A 21,810-nucleotide genomic window follows, 5' to 3' on the forward strand; every position below is an offset into this window, starting at 1 on the left:
GGATTTCTAATTTTTATATATCAGCTAAAAGAGTGTAATTTTTCAAACAAAACGTGATTTTTTAAAATTTTCTATCGTAGTCCTTCGATTTTCAAATGAAGAATAAAAATTGCTCTAAATCGCTTGAATGACAGTTGGTACATGGGCGAACTGTCATTGAAGCGATTTCGAGCAGTTTAAATTCGTAATTAAAAAACCAAAAAACAACGATGTACATTTTTTGAAAACCACGTTTTGCTTAGAAAATGCAGCTGTCGACTAAAGCAAAAAAATTGCCCTAGAGCTTAAATAGGAAAAATGAAAAATTGTAGATTTTTAACTGTTGTTATGAGTTTTTGTACCTTCAGTAAGCTCGGAAGTACGACGAAAGGCCGCAGATAAATTGCTCGCCGGATTCGACGCTGTTAATTTCGCTTACGGGAAAACTTCACTCAAGTCTCTTAAAACTTTACGCATTTTTTTTTTGTTGGCTAGGAACACCAAAATTCATGGGAACGGTCGAAAAGCTGCAATCCTTTATTTCTTTTACGTATAATTACGTCTTACGGAAACGTTCTAGGAAAGAGGTACAAATTGAAATACCGAAAACATCAAGAGCGTTAAGAAAATTGTTCAATTTCAAATGCTGATAACTCAGTCAATATTCAACGGGTGTCATTCTTCCAACAAATGATTTTGAAATGTGTTGAGCACACAACAAAATGCGAAAAATTGTGATTTTATGATGCTAACTATTATACTATCGGTAAATGTGAAGCCTGACAGGCTGCCGTATTTCTACGTTACCTTGCGGTCGTGTCTCACACACAACCTATTCAACTTTATCAGTTTGAGCTCTCAGACATTTTTTGTTAACAAAGGTTTAATTCATAGCTCAAACAGGGAAACAAAATAAAAAAAATAAACCATTTTATGTTGGATTTTGTACAATTTACTTATTATTCAAGGTACATATGCGCTTTAATTCGATTTTTATTTAATCTGCTTCTTATCGTAAAAAACTGTTTGATTTTTAGCCATTTCTGCAAGTTTTGGTGACCTTCGCCAGCTCGGAAGTGCGTAAAGTAATTAGAAACTGAAATGAAGTTCTTCCGTAAGCAAACGTAGTAGCGACGTACCCAGCGAGCAATTACTCTACGGCCTTTTGAACCACTTCTGAGCTGGCTAGGGGCACCAAAATTTACAGTAATGGTTAAAAAGCTGTAATCTTTCAGATTTTTCCAGTTTGAGCTCTAGGGCGAACTATTTGTTGGACACTGTTTTTTCTCGACTGCAAAGATATATACACTGAACAGAGATTCGTAAAAGCCCTTTTTTTCAATGGTGATTTATTTGAAATTTTGAAAGTTTAAAAGGAGAATTCAATTTCCTACAATAAAAATGTTAATGGAATGTTTGCTTTAAAAACGACTACATTTAAGAATGTGTTCACTAAGAGTGTTTCTGATATGAATGACGTCAAAAATCATTATTTGCAGTCGAAATTTACATAAAAAATGGTAATTCCTAAAATAAACAAAGAAATGTTCTTCCGAAAAATTCAAAAATATTTTTGCTCCATCTAAGACATGCTTACATGGTTAAAGATCAAATGCATTCAAAATATGCAATTTTTCGCATATTTAGTTTGAAATTGTTAATCACACAACATACACAACAGAAAAGGGATTTTGAAAAATCGGTAAAATTTTTCTCAAAATAAGTTCCCTGGGTAGAAAATTGTGTTGCCTAAAACTTTTCTGTACAAACCATAGTGGGCATACTGGCGGAAAAGATAAGTTTTTCTAACAAAATGACCTGAGAGAACAAACAAAATGACCTGAGAGTACAAACCTGAAATGTATGGAATCACTCGAAAATGTTTTCACTAACTTTGGTTTGTTCAGAGTTGAGTTTGTTGAGTTTTAGGCATCAACAGGCTTGTTATTCTTCTAAATATGTGAAAAGAGCAGAGTAAATATTCAAACTGTTCAACTGTTTCTGTGTTTCTGCGCTCGTAGAAAAATAATACAGTTGCTGCTTACATCGCAGCATTCGAAGAGCAAACATGCGTGACGTGCGGTTGGATTAATTTTTCAGTTTCGAAATACAAAGCAAATAACACAATTTACTTTCCTACCTAGATACGCCCCTCATTTGATATATACTTAAGAGACACAGTTGAGCAGTGAAAGATAGTCTCCTACACGTACGTCATTCGTTGAGGAGAAACGACTAGCCTGGGCATCAAAATTTTCTATCTAAAACACAGACTTTGAAAGAAATCCGAGATGACAATTTTTTTTAATACCACTTTTTGGATTTGTAAAAAATATTTTCAGTGTAGGATCTAAAAACTCATTTATTTTCAATATAAAATTTCAAACAAATTTTTAAAAACCATTCCTTGACAACTTTTCCAATTTTAATCATTCGTTCGGTTCGGCCAGAAGCAAAAAACGTGTAACCGCGTCAAACATGAAAAAAATTTTTGATCAATTTATTCCCTAGAGATGTTACATTATGTGGTATTTCTATTTTTCGACTAAATGTTATTGCATTACAATTTTTAACATTGAGTTGGAGTAGGCTTTATTGCACCAAGTATAGAATAAATAAAGCTTCGTGTCAACTGCGTAAATTGATATGTTTTTTTAATATAAGGGAAATGTTATTTACATACAAAATGAAAAGAAGTAGACCCAAATGCGAACCCTGGGGCACCCCAGAGTTGACTGAAATGAGTTTTAAGAGTTTGTTTTGAAAGCGTATGATGCGATTTGTTAGATATGATAGGAAACGACACAACAGTTGAGACACCAATCTAAGTTTTTGCAGTTTGAAGAGTAAAAATGGTATGTAGACATACCGATCAATGCTTTACTGAAGCTAGTGTAAAAGGCTGCTACGTGCCTACCAGTATTCATTGGCAATTCCAAGAAATTTTATCTTTAGAAATATTTTTCAAGAACATGGGAGCATTTCCGTCAGGTCCAGGCTCTTTTAATGCGACTAAGCTTTAAAGTGCGTTCAAGAAGAAGTTCATGTTAAGAAAGATGACACAGGGAAACATTTTTTTGCCTTGGCTTCTATGTTTGTCTATTTTCATGTATTTCGACGCAAAAACAAATTCTCCCGGGTTTGAACACATTTCACCTTAAGGGGCAGTTGTGGCGCCATTTTGAATTTTTGAGAAATCGGAAATTTTCTATGTTTTTTCGACGCCATTTTGTTTTAAAGCCAAATAACAAAATTCTAAGAGTTTAACATTTTCTTACCCATATTAAAAAAAAAACAGAACAGAAAAGAACAGAAGGACAAAAACTGAGCTCAAAACGGTGATTCTACGAAAACGGTTTTGGCATGGTTTTAGTATATTTCACAAAGCGAAATAATATCAAGTATTTATGAGAATGAATGTTAATGTGCTAATATCTGAATGTGGTATGTCTTATATTTAGTAACAAATCTCAATAATCGATTGGTAGGTGTCTGATCCACGTAAAATGTCAACAACACGTCAATTTTACCCCAATTCCCCTACAACACTGAACTTATTTTAAATCCGTTTAATTGAATAATAGTCAAACTAGAGTATTAATCTATCCAGCTATCTTTTATCAAAGTCAAAAAGTCTATGGAACATATGAGCAGGAATTTTGTCTCTCTAATATCGGTCCCTAGTCCCTAGCATCGGCGAAGTTTGGGCAGACAAGTCGTCAGTATGGCCATTACCGATACGCGGCTACCAGTTTGATTGATGGTCATGATTGACAGTTTTGCTTTTCCAAGTAAGTACCTAATATCCATCTCATGATGAAGCTGTCAATAACACACAAAACAATCGCAATGCAAGTATATCAATCAATTTCTCTATCTTATGTTGATCCTCACCAAATAAATAAGCTAGTCACATAAATTTTTGAGCACCCCCAGATGGGCTGGTAAACGCGCTCTGAGTCCGTGCGTACGACTAGACGACTCTGAAGCGGAAATTACTCACCTGCACCTGTATCGTTGTACTTTCGAGCGCATTGAACAGCAACGGTAGCACCTCCGTCCTAATGTCGTCTCGTGGTGTTTTCTCTAGGATTATGTGTAAGTTCTCTAGTAACGCTACGGTTGCCTGTATAGACTTAGGGGCTACAAAAACAGTCCTGCGGAAAGGAATACACGGATGGGTAGCGAAAGATAAACAATTCGGTCACGGTCCACTTGCGGTACGTGACTTTTTACTCTACACAAGCTTGGTGACTTACTTGAAGGTTGGTAAAATGATTGCTTCGTATTCGGAGTTAGAAGATTCTTGGACCAATGTTAGAGCGGGCTGCAGTACCGCGGCTAGCACTTCATCAGCACGCATTTCCTGCTGCAAATTAGGCCAGATGTGCTGCCACCATAATTTCTAACCAAAGACAAAAATATGGGAAGAGACACCAGAGCAAACAGAGTTATTGAGTCACCTATTCAATTTTTAACATCCTATTTAGAGTTCATGTTGTTGTGAACGGAGACAATTTCTGAAACGAGATTTCTCCATTTCCTCACTTTTATAGAGCCTGGTATCCGTGTTTCCGTACGCAAAATCAATTGTTGTGGCAAACTTTGCGAGCGGAACAATTCAGTCGAACAATCCATGCGAGAAGTACGTGAATAAAGGGTCACACCGAGAGGATAACGATTTCCCCTTTTCCGGGAAAGAAGGCAGAATAAATGCGTTCCGCTCGTTAAATTTTCTTCTGAATGAAGCGAAAAAGTTGATGGAATAAAAACAAGAGGAATTTCGTCATCCAACACCGGATCGTGGGCTTTGAAATTTCATCAGAGCCGTATTGGAACGGAATCGTTTTCTCATTGCTAGGCTTTCATTACAAAATAATAGACGGTTGAGTGCTTATCTCTTTGGCACCTCGTCATCGATCAGAATCAGTGTATCGATTTTTGTTTAAATGATAGATGTAAGTATTAATAAATCACATGGTAATACACACGTTCATTTGCCGTTCCGGTTAATTTTAATTAGCTCGACACTCGGTTGCAGCCATCCGTTATAATAGCTGATGAGTTTTTTTTTTCAGCGGCACACGCAAAATACTTTATAGCTCTTCGATAGTACTGTTTATACACGTAGCACTGAAGCTAACTCGCATAATTCAATATATATTTCAACTCACCCGTGGGACGAATGGAAGCACTTCTCGCAGAGTACTCCGATAGAAATGGGTCTTCTGGGTGGGATCCTTCATGTTGATGACGTCCAGAAATTGCAATGCCTGAACCGCTGGGTCGCTGTGTATCGTATTGCGGGGAGGGAAGGAATTGTCGGATGAATGGAAAAGCAGAAAATGAGCTTAGCGGTACTTTCGACGCCTGTTGATTTGAAGTTGATAACGTGGTTGATGAACGACGGGAAAAGAACGGGGCAAAAGACAAGTCTATAAACTTCTCCGACCTGACCTACCTAAAGTACTTGATGAGTGTCAACAGCTGGGCTGTCGGCCTGGCTCCCGGGGACTTTTTCAGCAATCGGGTGGTGGCCTCCTGCAGGGGAATTGGTATCCGGGGCAGGATGTTGTGTACCGCCTCGTCTAGCTGAAAGATAACGGTATGGTTTAATTTGGCAGTTTTCTGTGGGTATGCTTCGTTAGGCATTCGTTTCATTAGTTGGGCTCTCGCGCAGGCAGCCTAATTTGGAATGAGATGAATTATGCTTGCTTGCTTAGTTGGAAGTGAAATATTGTACTTAGATTATGTTGAGTAGGTTTAAGTTTAAAAATAGTGTATTTGACACGACACGATACAATTTATGTTTAACTGAGCCAAGTACAAAGATTATGTTGAATAGATATATTTAAGAAAAATTCAAATATTAAAAAGTTAAAATGTTAACTACACAACATTATTTCAATTTCATCTTGAACCATAAGAACACAGCAAATTTCTCTTACAATATTGAAAATTAGTTTGAACGAATTTTAAAAGCGTAATATACTATAATGTTTTGCCATTTTTGAAGTAGAATACTTCTCTCAGGAAGTTCGACTACATAGGGATGTGAAATGAAAATCGAAAATCGAAAAAAGTGAAAAATATGTCCAATTTCAAATGCTAATAAATCGGTTCGTATTCAATGGATTTCCTTCGTTCTTGCAGCAATAGATACAAATCTTCTAAGATTATTCCCAAATGAAGATAATTGTAATTTTATTATTCCAACAATTGTACTATTGAAAATGGTCAAGCCTTATCAAAACGAAAAATTCGACCAATCAGATAATATGAGTGCTTCCCAAGCACGGTCGACAGAATCATATACCTTGCAATTTAAAATATGCTATTTGGCCTATATAAGAGCTGAATCCGCTCATAATAGTTTCAGATAGCGACAACAGCAGTCCTCCCTTAGCAGCAGCAGTAGCAGTGCAGTGGATACCAGCGATAGCGGCCACAGCTGTGACATAGCAATGGATGAGCGGATCTCAGCATCGATGGCACCTGATGCAGAGACAGCGGATACCAATGACTGCGTATAGTGGCCACAACTGTGGCATGGCTACAGATAGCGTAGCAGTTGCAGCGGGTATCAGTATCGATAGCAGTGAGGTACTTTAGTGAAATGCAGTCTCTGTGCGATAGCGGGCACTAGTAAATGCATTCAATGAAAAGTTGACTCGTTTTGACAACACATGAGCCGTCTAGTTTTGATAAACGACTGACACACAAGCAGCCGGGTCATCTTCCTTGTAAAAGTATTTTACTTCAACCTTGCGGTCGTGGCTTTCCACACAACTCTCCTGTGATTTTTTTAATATAAAATTACAGCAAATTGCCCTGTTGATTCAAAACGAAACCGATTTCCGTGCAAATTTGAGCATATTGTTTGTTTTTGTTATTTTCTCATAGGCGTAGACATTTGTATTCTGTAAGCTTGGAAGCTTCTAACTTGATCGTTATGTAAAGCTTTTCAAAGAGGTTCCTGTTTCAAGGAGGGATTATGAACTTCTGAACTATCAATTGTTTGTGATCCTCCACACTGATTACAAGAGGAAACATACGTTCCCAAATAGGATATGTGGTGCTTTATTACAAAAGTTCACCAGCCGTTGGACAACGTTATTCTATTTACTTGACAAATAATGTGCTTCTGAGATTTCGGAGGCCTCGTAGAGAATGGTGAATTGATCAGTAGGTATGAATAATCATGAACAGGGGTTTTCTCTAAGCGTGTAGACGTAATCCTCATGGTTAACAAGGTAGATTGACTGCTATAATCATAAAAATTAACGAAGCTGACATTTATATCCACAAATATTATCGCGCGTGTTTTTGTAACATCAGTTTCACTATCTGCAAGTGTTTCGTATTACCGAATGAAAATTCGCGTGCTAGGGTTTACGAATAAAGTGTATATTTTAGTGGTAAACGTTTAGTTCTATCTCATTAGCGTTGTAGGGAGAGGGGAAAGGGGCGAAATAAGTGTACTCTTGATAGATTTACAACCAATCACCTATGCTCCTATTATGCCTAACGTTTCGTTCTATCACGTTGTGACACGCCATGTCACCATATTTTGTTATAGTAGACCAAGTCACGTTAAAGATGCATTTTATTAACTATACTATAGGGAAAGCACATCATGCGTACGTTATTGCTAGACTTTTTCTCGACTAAAACTTTTGAGATGTCATGTTTCAAAGAAAAATAAATTTCAAAGAAAATTCAACTATTTTATGTGAGATTAAAAAAATCTTCAAAAGGTGTTCATTTTTGAACATTCTAAACTTAAATTTGAAATTACTTGAAGATAGATGCACGTTAGAAGTTAACTTTTATGAGCTTTTCGATTGGAAATGCTCATACAAAACTTTTGAAATTGTTCGAATACGAATATTTTGGAAAATATTGGAATTAATTTTTTTTTTTCAAAACATAAGAGCCAGTTCGCGAGAACCGCAACCACCTTCACAAGGGAGGTTGTATCGAGGTTCTCCAATCGGACTGAAACTTTCAGGGTTTGATTATCTATATAATAGTACAATGTTTTGCATAATATCAGATTTTTTGAAAAGGGGTAAGTGGGGTAAAAAAGCACGTCAAAAATTGATGTCAAAAAACTGCTAAAACGTAAAATTGTCATAACTTCGTGTAAACTGAATCGATTTTCATGAAAATTGGCATCTGATATTATGCAAAACATTATACTATTACATAGACAAACAAACCCTGAAAGTTTCAGTCCGATCGGAGAACCTTGAAACAAGACCTATAACCTATTTTATTAGCTATACTATAGGGAAAGCACGTTCTGCGTACGTTATTGCTAGACTTCTTCTCGACTAAAACTTTTGAGATAATGTCATGTTTCAACGAAAAATAAATTTCAAAGAAAATTCTACTATTTTATGTGAGATTAAAAAAATGTTCAAAAGGTGTTCATTTGTGAAAATTCTAAACTTAAATTCGAAATTACTTGAAGACTAAGAAGAGCTCTATAACATATCTAAATCTCGTTGAAACACGATTACAAGAAAAAGTGTTATTCATCAATTAAAAACTAGATATCTCAACATGAAACAAGTGTGTTTTGTGATAAAACTAAATAACTCGGCTTGTTGTTGATTTTTTCGTTGTTATAACCGGCCTCATTTCAGGCTGATGCGTTTCATAAAATATGAACCATTAAAAATGGCATTTGAATCGTCATCACCAGAATAGGTCAAATTTTCAAACTCGTTTTTCTCGAAACGTATATTTTGGAGTTATCTAGTTCTAGCATTAAGGGGACGAACTGACGTAGAATACGCTGCACACTTTCCGACAAACAATTTTGTTGGTTTATAGCTTGTAAATCTGCTATTAGACGGATTTCGTCTGAACTACAACTTAATAAGCTGTTATATGACACAGTTGTTTGTTTGGTTGGCATTAACAAATGCTTTTTTAAGAGTGTTTCTTTTATTCATATCAAGTAACCTAATTGAATAGCCCACATGGATTTTGATTTATGTAACTCGAAATTGTTCAATAACGCAACTGATGCAAATTTCTCAACAGGCCAATTTGCGAATAAATATCACGAAAAAGCACGAGAAATTGATAAACTCATTCAAAAAAATGATCGCAGGCTGCATATTTATTATTGTACCTTATAGGCAGTCTTCGTTTTGCTCATCTTGATCTTCAGAGCCAGTTCGTGAGAGCCGCAACCGCATGTTGTTTTGATGTTCTCCGATTGGGCTGAAATTTTCAGCGTTTGTTTGTCTATTCAAGGTAGGTAGTTTTGCAAAATTTCAATTTTTTTCATTGAGGTTAAGTGGGGTGAATCGGCTCTTGAAACTGATATGTCTATGTGACGTCCAAATACTAAAAAGTGCAATAACTTGATGGATTTTTCAAAAAATTTGTGGAATTATTATACACTAAGAGTACTTCAAAACGCATGTCACAATATATACTTCAAGCCTCTGCGTTGTGGATTCTGCGAGGCTTTTCTGCACATTAACCAGCAGTGTTGTGGTATTAATGCTCGCGGACTGAAAGAAGCATTTGCATCTGGGAAAGTTCTGTTGATTTGCTCCACCAGCAGGGATGAGCTCAAAGGCCGCAGCATTAGCATATACATCACCGAAACTATACAAACGCAAACGCAATCTCTCTCACAGTCTGAATTAGCCGTGCAGTTCCAACAACTGTGTGGTGTTGTTGAGGCATTGAGCAATAAAATTGACGATTTCGCTACTAAACCTAAACCGCCACAAGCCACTCCGTCTCTCTGCGACACACCGGTTTGGCCAAGACGCAGCGTAAAACGTCGACGGGACGACTGTGTGCCACCGATCCAGGTCGCTTCTGACTGTGGAACAAAAGAAATAAACCTAAGTGATCTTTCTGTTGCTCCTATTCTTCCGGTTGCCGCATCGAATAAATTTTGGCTGTATCTTTCGAGATTAAATCCACTCGCTTCTAATAATGACATTCAGAAAATTGTTTTTCGCTGCTTGGATGTTCCCGATTCTGTTGAAGTTGTACGGCTTGTGCCCAAGGACAAAGATACCTCCACACTGTCCTTCGTCTCGTTCAAAGTTGGTTTAGATCCTGAGTTAAGAGATCGAGCTCTGGATGCAGCTTCGTGGCCCGCAGGCTTGCTATTCCGCGAGTTTATTGACCAGCCAAAAAACTCGTTTCGGCGACCCAGAACGGATATGATATAGATTTACTGCGTACTTCAGTGGACGGTGGGAACCTTCGGGTTCCCACCAGAGGCGAGTATTTGTCTGATAATTTTAACTCTCTTGCACTGAATGATGCTGTGTTGCAGCGCGACGTCACCGACACCATTGAAAGCGGAATCCAAATCGCGTATCAGAACGTGCGCGGACTGCGTACAAAAATTGATGAGATTTTCTTAGCCACCCGTGACTGCAATTTGGACATCATCATTTTAACTGGAACTGGCCTGGACGATCGAATCAATTCGTTGCAGCTTTTTGGTACATCATTCATTCGCTGTGACCGGAGCTGCCGAAATAGTAACAAATCTAGCTTTGGTGGAGTATTGATTGCCGTAGCACGCTGTCATGCTAGTTCACTGGCCAACTGTTGGTTGATCGCAGCATTGCACCGTTATTTCCTGTCGATCCACATCACCCGCCTCTCGCTATCACATTGCCTGTCACCTGTACTTGCGTCGCTGCTCGTGCACGTGAAGAAGTAAATTCCAGATCGTTGAATTATCGCAGGACAGATTTTGTCACACTTACTAATTATTTACTGGACTTCGACTGGGAAAGCTTGTATGCGTGCCCTGACGTTGACGATTTGACTGACCGATTCTGCAATATAATTGTTGAGTGGTTGCATTCCAACTTGCCTCTTGTGAAGCGTCCTAATTCACCTGCTTGGGATACTCTTCGGTTGCGTGAACTGAAACGACTACGGAATCGCTCTCAGCGCAGGTATCGTCGACTGAGAACAGCGCTTACAAAGAGTAATTTCAAGCGTTACTCTGATGAGTACCGTCACCTGAATAGCACACTTTATAAGTCATATGTATTACGGGTGCAGACTGACCTTCGAAGGAACCCGAAAAGCTTCTGAAACTTCGTCAACTCCAAAAGAAAATGCTCTTCCGTACTTACAAATGTACATTTCGATAGTGATGAGGCAACATCGGAACACGAGTCATGTGAGCTGTTCTTAAAGTTTTTTGCCTCCGTTTTTGCTGAAAGAGTTGCTTCTGACCACGAAGCTCAACTAGCGGCATCTGATGTTCCCTCCTGTTTAGTTGACATAAGCACCTTTACAATTACGACCGATATGGTATTGGCTGCTGCTAAAAAATTGAAACGGTCTTATTCGGCTGGTCCTGATGGAATTCCTGCTGTTGTTTTAAGTCGTTGTGCCACCACTCTTGCAGTTCCGTTATGCTACATTTTCAACAAGTCTTTTGCTCAAGGAAAGTTTCCTGCTGTTTGGAAGCAGTCGCTGATGTTTCCCGTCCTTAAATCCGGTGTCCGGCAAAACGTTCGAAACTATCGTGGCATTACTAGACTCTCTGCTGGGTCTAAAATGTTTGAGATCATAGTAAGCGGTTACATGCTTTCTCGCACTAAGCACTATATCTCCACCACTCAGCATGGATTTATGCCAGGCCGCTCTGTTTGTACCAACTTATTAGAGTTCACTTCATCGTGTATTTCGCAGATGGAGCAGAAAGCTCAGGTAGATGCGATCTACACCGATATCAAAGCTGCTTTCGATCGTTTGGACCATACGATACTCCTGTGTAAAATCTCGCGCTTAGGTGCTTCCCGTCAGTTCGTTGAATGGCTAAGCTCATATCTTCGTGGAAGAGTTCTACGCGTAAAACTCGGTTCAAGTGTATCATCGCAATTCACCAACAAGTCAGAAGTTCCCCAAGGAAGCAACATGGGGCCCTTGTTATTTGCACTGTTTTTCAATGACGTGACACTGCTGCTAGGTGACGGCTGCAAGCTGGTGTATGCAGATGATTTGAAATTGTTTTTGGAAGTTCGGACTATTGAAGACTGCCGCCGTTTACAAGAATTTTTGAATGTTTTCTCCTACTGGTGTCGAAAGAACTGGCTCGTGGTTAGTATTTCTAAATGCGAAGTTATAACTTTCCATCGTATCCTAAAACCGATTATCTTCGACTATCACATCGACGGTTTGGAACTGAAGAGGGTCGATCATGTAAAGGACCTTGGTGTTCTACTTGACAGTAGACTTACATTCCACATGCATCACAGTACGATGATTTCAAAAGCTACACGCCAGCTCGGCTTCATTTGTAAAGTCGCCGTGATTTTAAAGATCCTCACTGCTTAAAGGCCCTGTACTGTTCATTAGTACGTCCACTGATTGAGAATTGTAACCTGGTTTGGTTTCCCTACCAGCTAACTTGGAACCTGCGGATTGAGCGTATCCAGAAACGATTCGTCCGCATTGCATTGCGTGAGCTTCCATGGCGTGATCCCGCTAGTTTACCACCGTATCCAGACCGCTGCCGTTTAATTGGTATTGATACTCTCGAGCAACGACGGAGATTGCATCAAGCAGTGTTCATAGCCAAACTGCTCTGTGGAGAAATCGACTCACCGAAGCTTTTCTCTCTTGTGAACTTTCGAGCTTCACAACGCGCTTTGCGTTCAATTGGATTTCTGCAAACCCCATACCATCGTACATCGTTTGGCTATAATGAGCCCATCACCGCCTGTATTAGAACTTTTACTCGTGTTGAACATCTATTCGACCTCAATGAATAAATTCGAATAAATTCGTGCAGAAAGTTAAAAGAACGAACATTTTATCAACTTGACACTCAAACATTGTTATATTTATTAAGACTCCGGTCAGATAAATTATAGAAATAAATAAATAAATAAATAAATAAATAAATAAATAAATAAATAAATAAATAAATAAATAAATAAATAAATAAATAAATATGGCAAAGAGGTAACATGACGAAAAAACTGTCAATTTTCAGGGTCATCCTACTCTTTTCAACATCGCTAGAGAAAATATCTGAATATGGCGTTTTGTGGAGCTACTCAAGAACTTTAACGTCATGTATAAGACAAGTGTACCAAATGGGGTAAAACGGCCCTAGAAGGTTTTTTTTTTTCAAAAAACCGTCAAAATCATTAAAATCACTATAGTTCCTGCTAAACTTATTAGATCTTACTGAAAATTTGGATTATCACTGTACCTTACCAGAACTACTTACTTGACCAGAAGACACGCAATTTGGGGTAAAACGTTCCTTGAAGATTTTTCTTTCGAAAAATGCCGTCTAAATTTTTAGTAAATCTAACCCGTGTTCTGCAGTTTTGGTGATTTTGACGGCATTTTTCGAAAAAAAAATCTACAACGTACGAATAAGTAACAACGAAACGGAAGATACCAAAAACTAGGTCTCGAGTAATGAACAAATTGGCATGGAAAACCCATATTCGAGAAAATGATCTTTACCTCACTTTGCCATCTCCGACAGCAGAGAAGCTAACGATAACTGCTCTCTCTTGAACTGAGAAAACAATTGTTCACCTCTTACACACGATGATTTAAAAAAAAAAATGAATTTTCTCGTTGATCTTAAAGGTTTAACATGTTGGTTATTTTATTGTTGTTGCAATTAAGTGCTATATACAGATTCAAACATGTTTTGTTTATGAAATTAACGAATTTAGGACTCGGCTCTGATTCAAATTCCGAACACTACAATGTAATCACTAAGAGATAGATATGCAAACCGTCTCAACACTGACTGTCACTTTTTTCAGCGCCTGCTGGTTTCCTGGAAAAGGTCTTACAATGAAGAGCAATACATCACTGGGTAAAGAAAATTCCAAGGAACGAAATGGTATATACCAAGTAATCATACTTTTGATTACTCTAGCTATAATATTGTGATTTTTACTCTGAAGTATTCGAAGTTTGAGACTGTTCGAAGTTTGAATCAAAACGGTATAAAGTCTACTTATAGCTAGATATTTACATGCTTTTAATTGCCTTTTTTAAGTTTTGAAAATTTCGTTTTGAGCGTATTAGTAGAATAATATCAAATATCGAAAAATTGAAAAATTTACATGAAATTCTACTATCAACTTCAAAAGTAAATATTAAATTTACCCGTCCGTAGGTACGTATTTCGAACTACGACTTGTAGTTTACATCAGTGCATATACACATATGCTCTGATGAAAACTATAAGTCGTAGTACGAAATATGTATCTGCGGACGAGTAATAAAATCATTAAATAATAGCAAATTTTCCGAAAGAAAACGATTTAACAAAGGTTCATTGAAGAATTGCTTCTAGGAAAAATTTGTTTAGCACTATTATAATTTAGTTTAGAACTAAACTAATATAATGGTACTCAAAGTATTCGTAAAGGCCAAAACCACACAAAATTGCACACTTCAAACAATTGTCAATCTCCATTGATCTCGATCAAATGCGGATAACTCATGAAACGTCACTTCGTATCTATCCTCTTCAAGTAGGTAAATGCGTGCGGCTTGAAGTTGTCATTCATTCGCTTTGCGGCTGTGTTCTTATTCGATAACCAGCCTTCCAATTTCAATAAACTCTCACGCACGGTACATCGCGTGACAGGCTGTACGAAAAGTGATATAAGGTTGGTTGAGACCTTTCCGGGGCCAATGAAAATTTTAACACCGACGGACGAAAACTAAGTTCGTTCACATTTCAGTGCATTTTTCACCTTCTCTTACTTGGCTTATTATTACCACGTGTACTGAAAGGTTGTGACTTTTACTATGATAAAACACCAAAAGAACACAATCTCCCTTCAAAGTGGATATACATTTGGTCGTTAGTTTAGTTTATTCACCAAACTCAGTTGGGTGTAGTGAACACGCTCGACACGAATGTGGCATGCAAAGTGACAATTTGTTAACGCCTCTTCTAATGACGTAGTAATTTCGACTAGTTCACGCTCCGTGAAATAGTTGCTAGACATTGTTTCCGACGCGCATTCAAAAAAGTTGCTCATGCTCAATGGAATGTATATATAAAAGGGCTTGAAACAATAAAATTGGAACTGAACGAAACAAAACAGGAATAAATTCAACATTCTCAACTGTTGAACTTCACCAGAGCAAGCAAAAAACAGTTGCCTCAGTGCACAGGAATGATTGTTAGAAGTCGCCCGCGCACTCGTCCATTGTGTACCTTTTCTGGTTTTAAAAATAACTGTCAGGTGGTTCGAATAGAATTTAACACCTAAATTCGAGCAGACGTGACTCGACTGTAGTGCGCCTGCAGGCCAGACCATGCAGAGCGCGGCAGGTTATTGTAGTGTATCCATTCAATGTTGTTATATTTATGCGAAGTGGGTGTTTCATCCGGAGCTTTTTACCCACAGCCATACACACAGAGTTTTGTTCGGGTTTGTACTACTGCTGAAGTTGTAGATGGAATCATTGGATCAAGCTTGTTGCTGTGCCGAAGTTATAATTTGCTGTAGAAACTTTTCATTGAGGGGATGGTTTTCAAGGCGATTGAAATTGGAATAAGAGTTAGAATAATATAATATTCAAAGGTTCTCACAATTTGAACTTCTAAAATAAAGATTTGGGAAAAAGTTGTTCAATAATGTAGTAGGCGTTGAGTGCATTTAATTAATTTTACTGTTTTTTTCGTGATGAAAATGAACGCAATGGTAACCCATTGTGTATTCCTTTGGTTTATCTCCTACAGCGAATCAAATGATTTTTTATTATTTTCTTTGGTGAGAATTCCAGAAGAAAGCTAAAAAATTGCGCCCGGAGTTATTGTTTCCATTAATTGAAGCAATACTTATTTTGTGGTTGGTGTTAACAGACGAATATGTGGAATCAAAAAAGCTCAAAGTTTATGTTTCGATATACCTCCATTGATGATATTGTAGAGAGAACAAACACTATGACTGGTCTTATTTCACGTAGTAATCATAGTACAGACCTCATTAGATTTTGACAACACGTCCAAATTTAAATTTTTTAAGGCCAAAGTAATCATGTATGAGTTTTTAAGAAAATTAACAATTTTCAGTGTGAATACAGAAAATTTACAATATTTCATTTTGGATTCCAGATTGACCACTATCATATTCAAAGGGGGTTCAAACATTTCAGGACGGTTTACAACGGTATATTTTCGCATCCCCCGCGTAAAAAAAAAGACCTTAGTGTAAATTTCAAAATTAAATGCATACATATCATAGAAAAAACCTTTTCAAAATAAACATAAATAAAAAGTAGAAGGTGGTATCCAAGACACAACCGCATGGTTGACAAAACGGAAAGAGGCCGCAGAGTAATTGCTCGCCAGGTTCGTCATTTCTCCGTTCGCTTACGGAAAAACTACATTAAAGTTTCTGAAGACTTGAGCTGGTGATACGTTTATATTTTTTCTTGTGGATGAAAACAATAATGGCTGCTTCCAAAACAATGATCCCTCACTGTGAAAAATGGTTTGTTCTAGAAAATTTGTTACACTCCATACTAATGGGTGACAACTAAAAATCTGAAATTTTTCTGAGGCTCTTTTACACCACAACAAACACGCTCAAGGAGAAATGATTTTCCAATATTTTTTGTTTTGTTCATACATGCCCAGTTGTGTTCAAAATGACGTCAAAATAAGAAGCAGTCAGCAAGCGCTTTGTACAGCTCGCTATGAACTGCACAAAAACTTTGGCAGAAAGTACACGGTAATCCATTTTGAAAGCGAAAATTTTTCGGTTTCTGTTGTGTATGATTTCCTGCAATTCTCATCTATAATCCACCAGGAAGGTAAAGGGAAGACCGTCCAGAGGAGTGGACAAAAATGGATTTTTTCCTTTTTCATCTCAAAATCATGGTTCAAGCCAAGTGGTTTGGCTATCAATCAAAATGTATACCAGAACGGATGTTTGAACAACATTAAGATTCCATTTCTTCCACAACACAATACCTATGAAAAAAATGTGTTTTGGCCATATAAAATATCATCATATTACGTCAAAAAAAAAAAAAAAAGAACAAACGTTTTTGAACAACTACTCGACTCTATTTGTACCCCAAATACGCAACCCAACAAATCTACCTCAGTGTCGTCCAATCGAATATTTATTTTAGATTAGAGTTCTTTCGGTGCAAAAATAACTGGAGATCAACGAAATACGAATAGTTGATTTGTATAATCAAGAGTTGCATTCGAAAATCGGACTTGAAGGGCGTACAACGCTCTTTTTCCGGCATCATAATAAATCTTCGTCGGAAGGCCGGTAACGGACCTTTCTCGAATGTTCAATACTTTTTGTTAATTCATAATGAATGTATTTTCATGAGAAATAAATCAGGGGTGGCATTGTGCAGTTCGATTCGAACGATTTTCGCTTTTTTCGAGTACGTCACATACTGCCAGTTTTGCTAAAAAATACGAAAAACGAAACATCCCTAGTAACAATATTGGTTTTATCAAAGTTTTATATTTATCAAGTTTATATAGCCAAAACAGCGCTAAGAAAACTTAGATAAAACCTGTTTTGTTACTTGGGATAACGCCCACCAGCGATCATTAAGTTTTGCTCGAGTTACTCGAAACGAAATGCGCAATGTCACCCCAATTTTTCTCTAAATTCGTCCATATTTTTTTTTTTGGTGAGTAGGCCGTGATCAAGATTGGCCAGCTGGTTCCTGCTTTGAAATCATCACATTATTTGGTGATTTTCGGTTATTTTACACTTAAAGAATTGTTAAACATATATACAGGTGTTCTATTGCAATGTGCTGAGTGCGAAAAGTGTGAAGTTCCACAAAAAAAAGTGAATTTTATTGTGAAAATTGAATATCATTGCGTTGCTTTTTAGATTCACCGAAGTGTTTATTTTTTCTTGTTTTTGCCTTTCTCCTAGAAAGGTATAGCAATCACTGGTAAAACCAAAGGTATTGAAGTGGTCCCAATGGCCGAATGTCATATACCACTCGACCCCTTTCGACGAACGAAGCTATGAACATAGTTGAATTCAAATTAATTGGCTTTTAAACCCTTAAACAATGACTTACATAATGTTTAAACATGTGGTTTGAAAGTTATAGAAAGAAACGCAACCCGCCGACTGTTTGAAACTACAGCTACGATCAAAATATGTGGCCTCAACATCATTTAAATTTGATATTTTACTATTTAAATTTTTGCGGCCTTGCTCGGGATTGAAGTTGAAATTAAAAGCCACTTTTTGCCTTTCTCGTAGAAAGGTATAGCAATCACTGCAAAAACTGAAGGTATAAAAGTGCTCAAAAGGGCCGAATGTCGTATATGTGTGTGTGCATGTGTGTGTGAGTGTAACGCTCTCCCAATCTAACTCGATTTTCTCAGAGATGGCTGGACCGATTTCAATGAAATTAATTGCAAATGAAAGGTCTAGTTGCCCCATAAGACCCTATTGAATTTTATTGTAATCTGATTTCTAGTTTATAGATTATGTATCAAAATGTAAAAATCACGAAACATCAATATCTCAGAAACTACACAACCGATTTGAATAAGTATTTAGTATTTAGTTAAGTATTTAGTTTCATATGAACGGGCTACCTAAAAAAAAACCTTAGCTTTTGAATTTTATGAAGATTGAACTTGTGGTTCAGAAGTTATGGAAAGAAACGTGTTCTGGAGACTATTTAATCTCACTCATGTTTCTCAGAAATGGCTAAACCGATTTTCATAAAATCAGTGTCATATGGAAGGTCTTGTTGCCCCATAAGACCCTATTAATTTTTTTTGCAAACGGATTATTACTTTGCCTGTTATGTTTAAAAATGTGAAATCCAGCTATGAAAAGAAACATATTCCGAAGACTACTTGGACTCACTCACTTTTCTTAGAGATGGTTGAATCGATTTCCACAAGATTAATGTCAATTGAAAGGTCTAGCTGCCTCATGACACCCTATTGAATTTTTCTGTAATCGGACTGTAACTTCGTCTGTAATGTATCGAAATGTGAAAATCACGAAACTTCATTATCTTAGAAACTACACAACCGATCTGATCAATATTATTATCAGATGAGCGGGCTAGTTAAGGGTTAACTGATGAATTATGATTAAACACGTGGTTTCAAAGTTTGGCTGCCCTATACGTTCCCTTTTCATTTGATTGTTATCAAACCTAAGCAACCGTTATGTATTAAATTGTTAAAACAACGAAAGTCTATTAACTCAAGTATTACACGACTTATTTGAACATAACTAGTGTCATACAACCGAGTCATCTCTCAAGCTTGCAAATTACAAACTTCATAATATGCTGTTCAAAAGTTTTGGAAAGAAAAGAAATTCAAAGACTATTCAACACTATACCTGCATTGATCAATATATATGGCCTCAAAATGATTTGAATGTGGTATCGTATGTATTTGAACGTTCCCGGTATCGCTCGTGATTAAATTGTTCGAAATTAAGAGTCATTTCTTTTATTTCGCTATTTCTTAAGCACTAACATTATGTCAAATTTCATATTTTATACTTCAATTACAACATCAATATTTAAGAACCGAAAGAGTGAATATACCTTTATTGGATTTAAGCAATCATGTAAATCTCATTCGTTGTTTTGCTTTCGTCTCGATTAGACGCAAATTGTTCATCTCCGTTTGAGTTTGCAAAATAACAATACACGAGTTATCGTACGGGTGTTTTTTTGTCGATTAGTTCTTGTGCTGCGCGATAACAATAGCCGGTAGTTTATCGGCAGAAACATCTTCTGCACACTGGTAGGGGCAGGCTACCCCGCCAGTGATCCGATACGCAGCTGATATATCAGCAAGAAAAATTCTCCCGCACCGCTGTTACCCCGCTAGCAGCACGGACCACCATACGATCGAGCGAGTGGAAGTCAACTATAAGTGGCATCTACAAGGTCGCGTGTAGGATACGGCCACTGTGTCACAACACGAAGCTGGATCGTCATTGTTTGTTCTGCGGAGACGCTCGATTAATCCTACTATCAGCCGTGAGGTCGTGACTTAGACGTTCGGTGAAGTATTCACTTTAGAATTTTTATCATTATTATTAATAGTATTATTATTATTGTTATTATTATAATTATTATTACTATTATTATTATTATTATAGAATTTTGACACTTCTCAGCAGATTTGCTGGAAAATTTCACCTACCCCGGGCTATCTGTTATGCCAAAGGGGTTAGGCTCTGTGGATCTCATTAACCAGTTAACTTACATCCTAACGTCGTTTGCTTCGATGGATCACTTATGATGATTCAGGAACCTTCGAACTGTATTGCAGGTCCCAAGAATCACCGCTTTTTGGATGTTGGGTAGTTCTCTTCGCAGTTCCAACTCATCAAGAGAGCGCAGTAGAGTACAGGGAACTATTCAAGTGGCGGAGATAATAACTGGAACTATACGCACTTCCTCAAGTTGCCACATCTGCTTCAACTCCTCAGCCAAATCGTGGTACTTCGTTATCTTGGTTGAGAACGTCGACTGAAGATTACGATCTAACGGCACAGCGATATCAATGATGGTTACCCGTTTCATTCTTTTGTCGTAGACCACAATATCAGGGCGATTGGCACGTATGAGGACATCCGTTATGATCTCGCGATCCCAGTACAGTTTGATGCAGCTATTTTCCAAAACCGGGTCTGGCAGATATTTGTAGCAGGGCACATACTGGTTCACCAGATCGTGCTTCAGTGCAAGTTGTTGGTGCACAATCTTGGCAACCGCATTATGCCGACCGAGATAGGCTATCTCAGCTAACGCTTGACAGCCTGCGACGACGTGCTCGATCGACTCTCCTACTAAATTGCACTTACGACAGCGGTCTTCTATGTTTTCGTGCAATATATACCTGCGGTAGTTCTTCATCGCAACGACCCGGTCCTGGATGGCTACCATTAAACTTTCTGTTTCCGAAAAGAGCTCACCTCGCACCAGCCACGTATTTGATGCCACTTTATCAATCTGCGCTTGCTCTAACTGATGGGGGTGCGTCCCATGCAATTCCTTCTGCTTCCACGATGCGACCTTCTCTTCTACAGTTTTCAGGTCGCAGTTCAGCTGATATTTCTCCTGCGCCAGATGCAGGGCGCTGAATCCATGATCTGCTCGACAAACAGTGCGATAAATATCATGACGGTTCTGGCTCTCTCTGAAATATTGTCGCAACTGCTGGATCTGGGAAACGCATAGCGCTTGGATATCGGTGACACCAATTCCGCCTTCAATACGTGTCAAGGTGACTCTTTCGGTTGCTGATTTTGGGTGGTGCGAACGGTATTTGGTGAGCGACAATCGTAACGCTCGTTCTATCGCCTCCAAATCCGTTTTGGTCCACTTGACCACCCCGAAGCTGTATGTCAACAAGGGCACGGCAAACGTATTTATCGCCTTTATCTTGTTGCCGGCGGAGAGGAGCGAATTCAATATACTGTTGACACGATGCAAGAACCTACCCTGCAGCTCTTTCTTTTCACCGTGTGGTGAATACCTTTCAGTTGCAGGAATCCAAGGTACTTGTACGATTCACCTTCAACCATACATCGTATCTCCTCTCTCTCGTTGATGCGGAAACTGTCGGCGCCCACCACTTTACCTCGATGGAGGTTGACTAGTCGACATTTATCGATACCAAACTCCATACAAATATCGTTGCTGAACGTCGATACCAGCTGCAGTAGAAGTTGCAGTTTCTCTTTAGTTTCCGCAAACAGCTTCAGATCGTCCATGTAGAAAGTGTGGGTTACTGTTGTACTCGTTGTCCCACTTTTCAATTGGTAGCCATAGCTGCAT

General features: G+C 38.0%; 1 protein-coding gene across 7 annotated transcripts in view; it reads right to left on the reverse strand.

Moving 5' to 3' along the window:
- Positions 1–21,810, reverse strand: part of LOC129725190 (SCY1-like protein 2) — a 331,670-nt gene that overhangs the window by 105,074 nt on the left and 204,786 nt on the right. For all 7 annotated transcript variants that reach the window (XR_008728031.1, XM_055680719.1, XM_055680721.1 and 4 more), the window contains exons 8-11: positions 5,441–5,571; positions 5,154–5,268; positions 4,239–4,384; positions 3,983–4,136 (exon numbers count right to left, since the gene is read on the reverse strand). Coding sequence is in view for 6 of the 7 variants with exons in the window: in XM_055680719.1 (XP_055536694.1) it covers positions 3,983–4,136; positions 4,239–4,384; positions 5,154–5,268; positions 5,441–5,571 (546 nt within the window). In the remaining variant the exon portion in view is untranslated. The remainder of the gene's footprint in view (positions 1–3,982; positions 4,137–4,238; positions 4,385–5,153; positions 5,269–5,440; positions 5,572–21,810) is intronic.

The sequence above is a fragment of the Wyeomyia smithii genome, chromosome 2, assembly GCF_029784165.1.
Source record: "Wyeomyia smithii strain HCP4-BCI-WySm-NY-G18 chromosome 2, ASM2978416v1, whole genome shotgun sequence".
Taxonomy (NCBI): Eukaryota; Metazoa; Arthropoda; class Insecta; order Diptera; family Culicidae; genus Wyeomyia; species Wyeomyia smithii.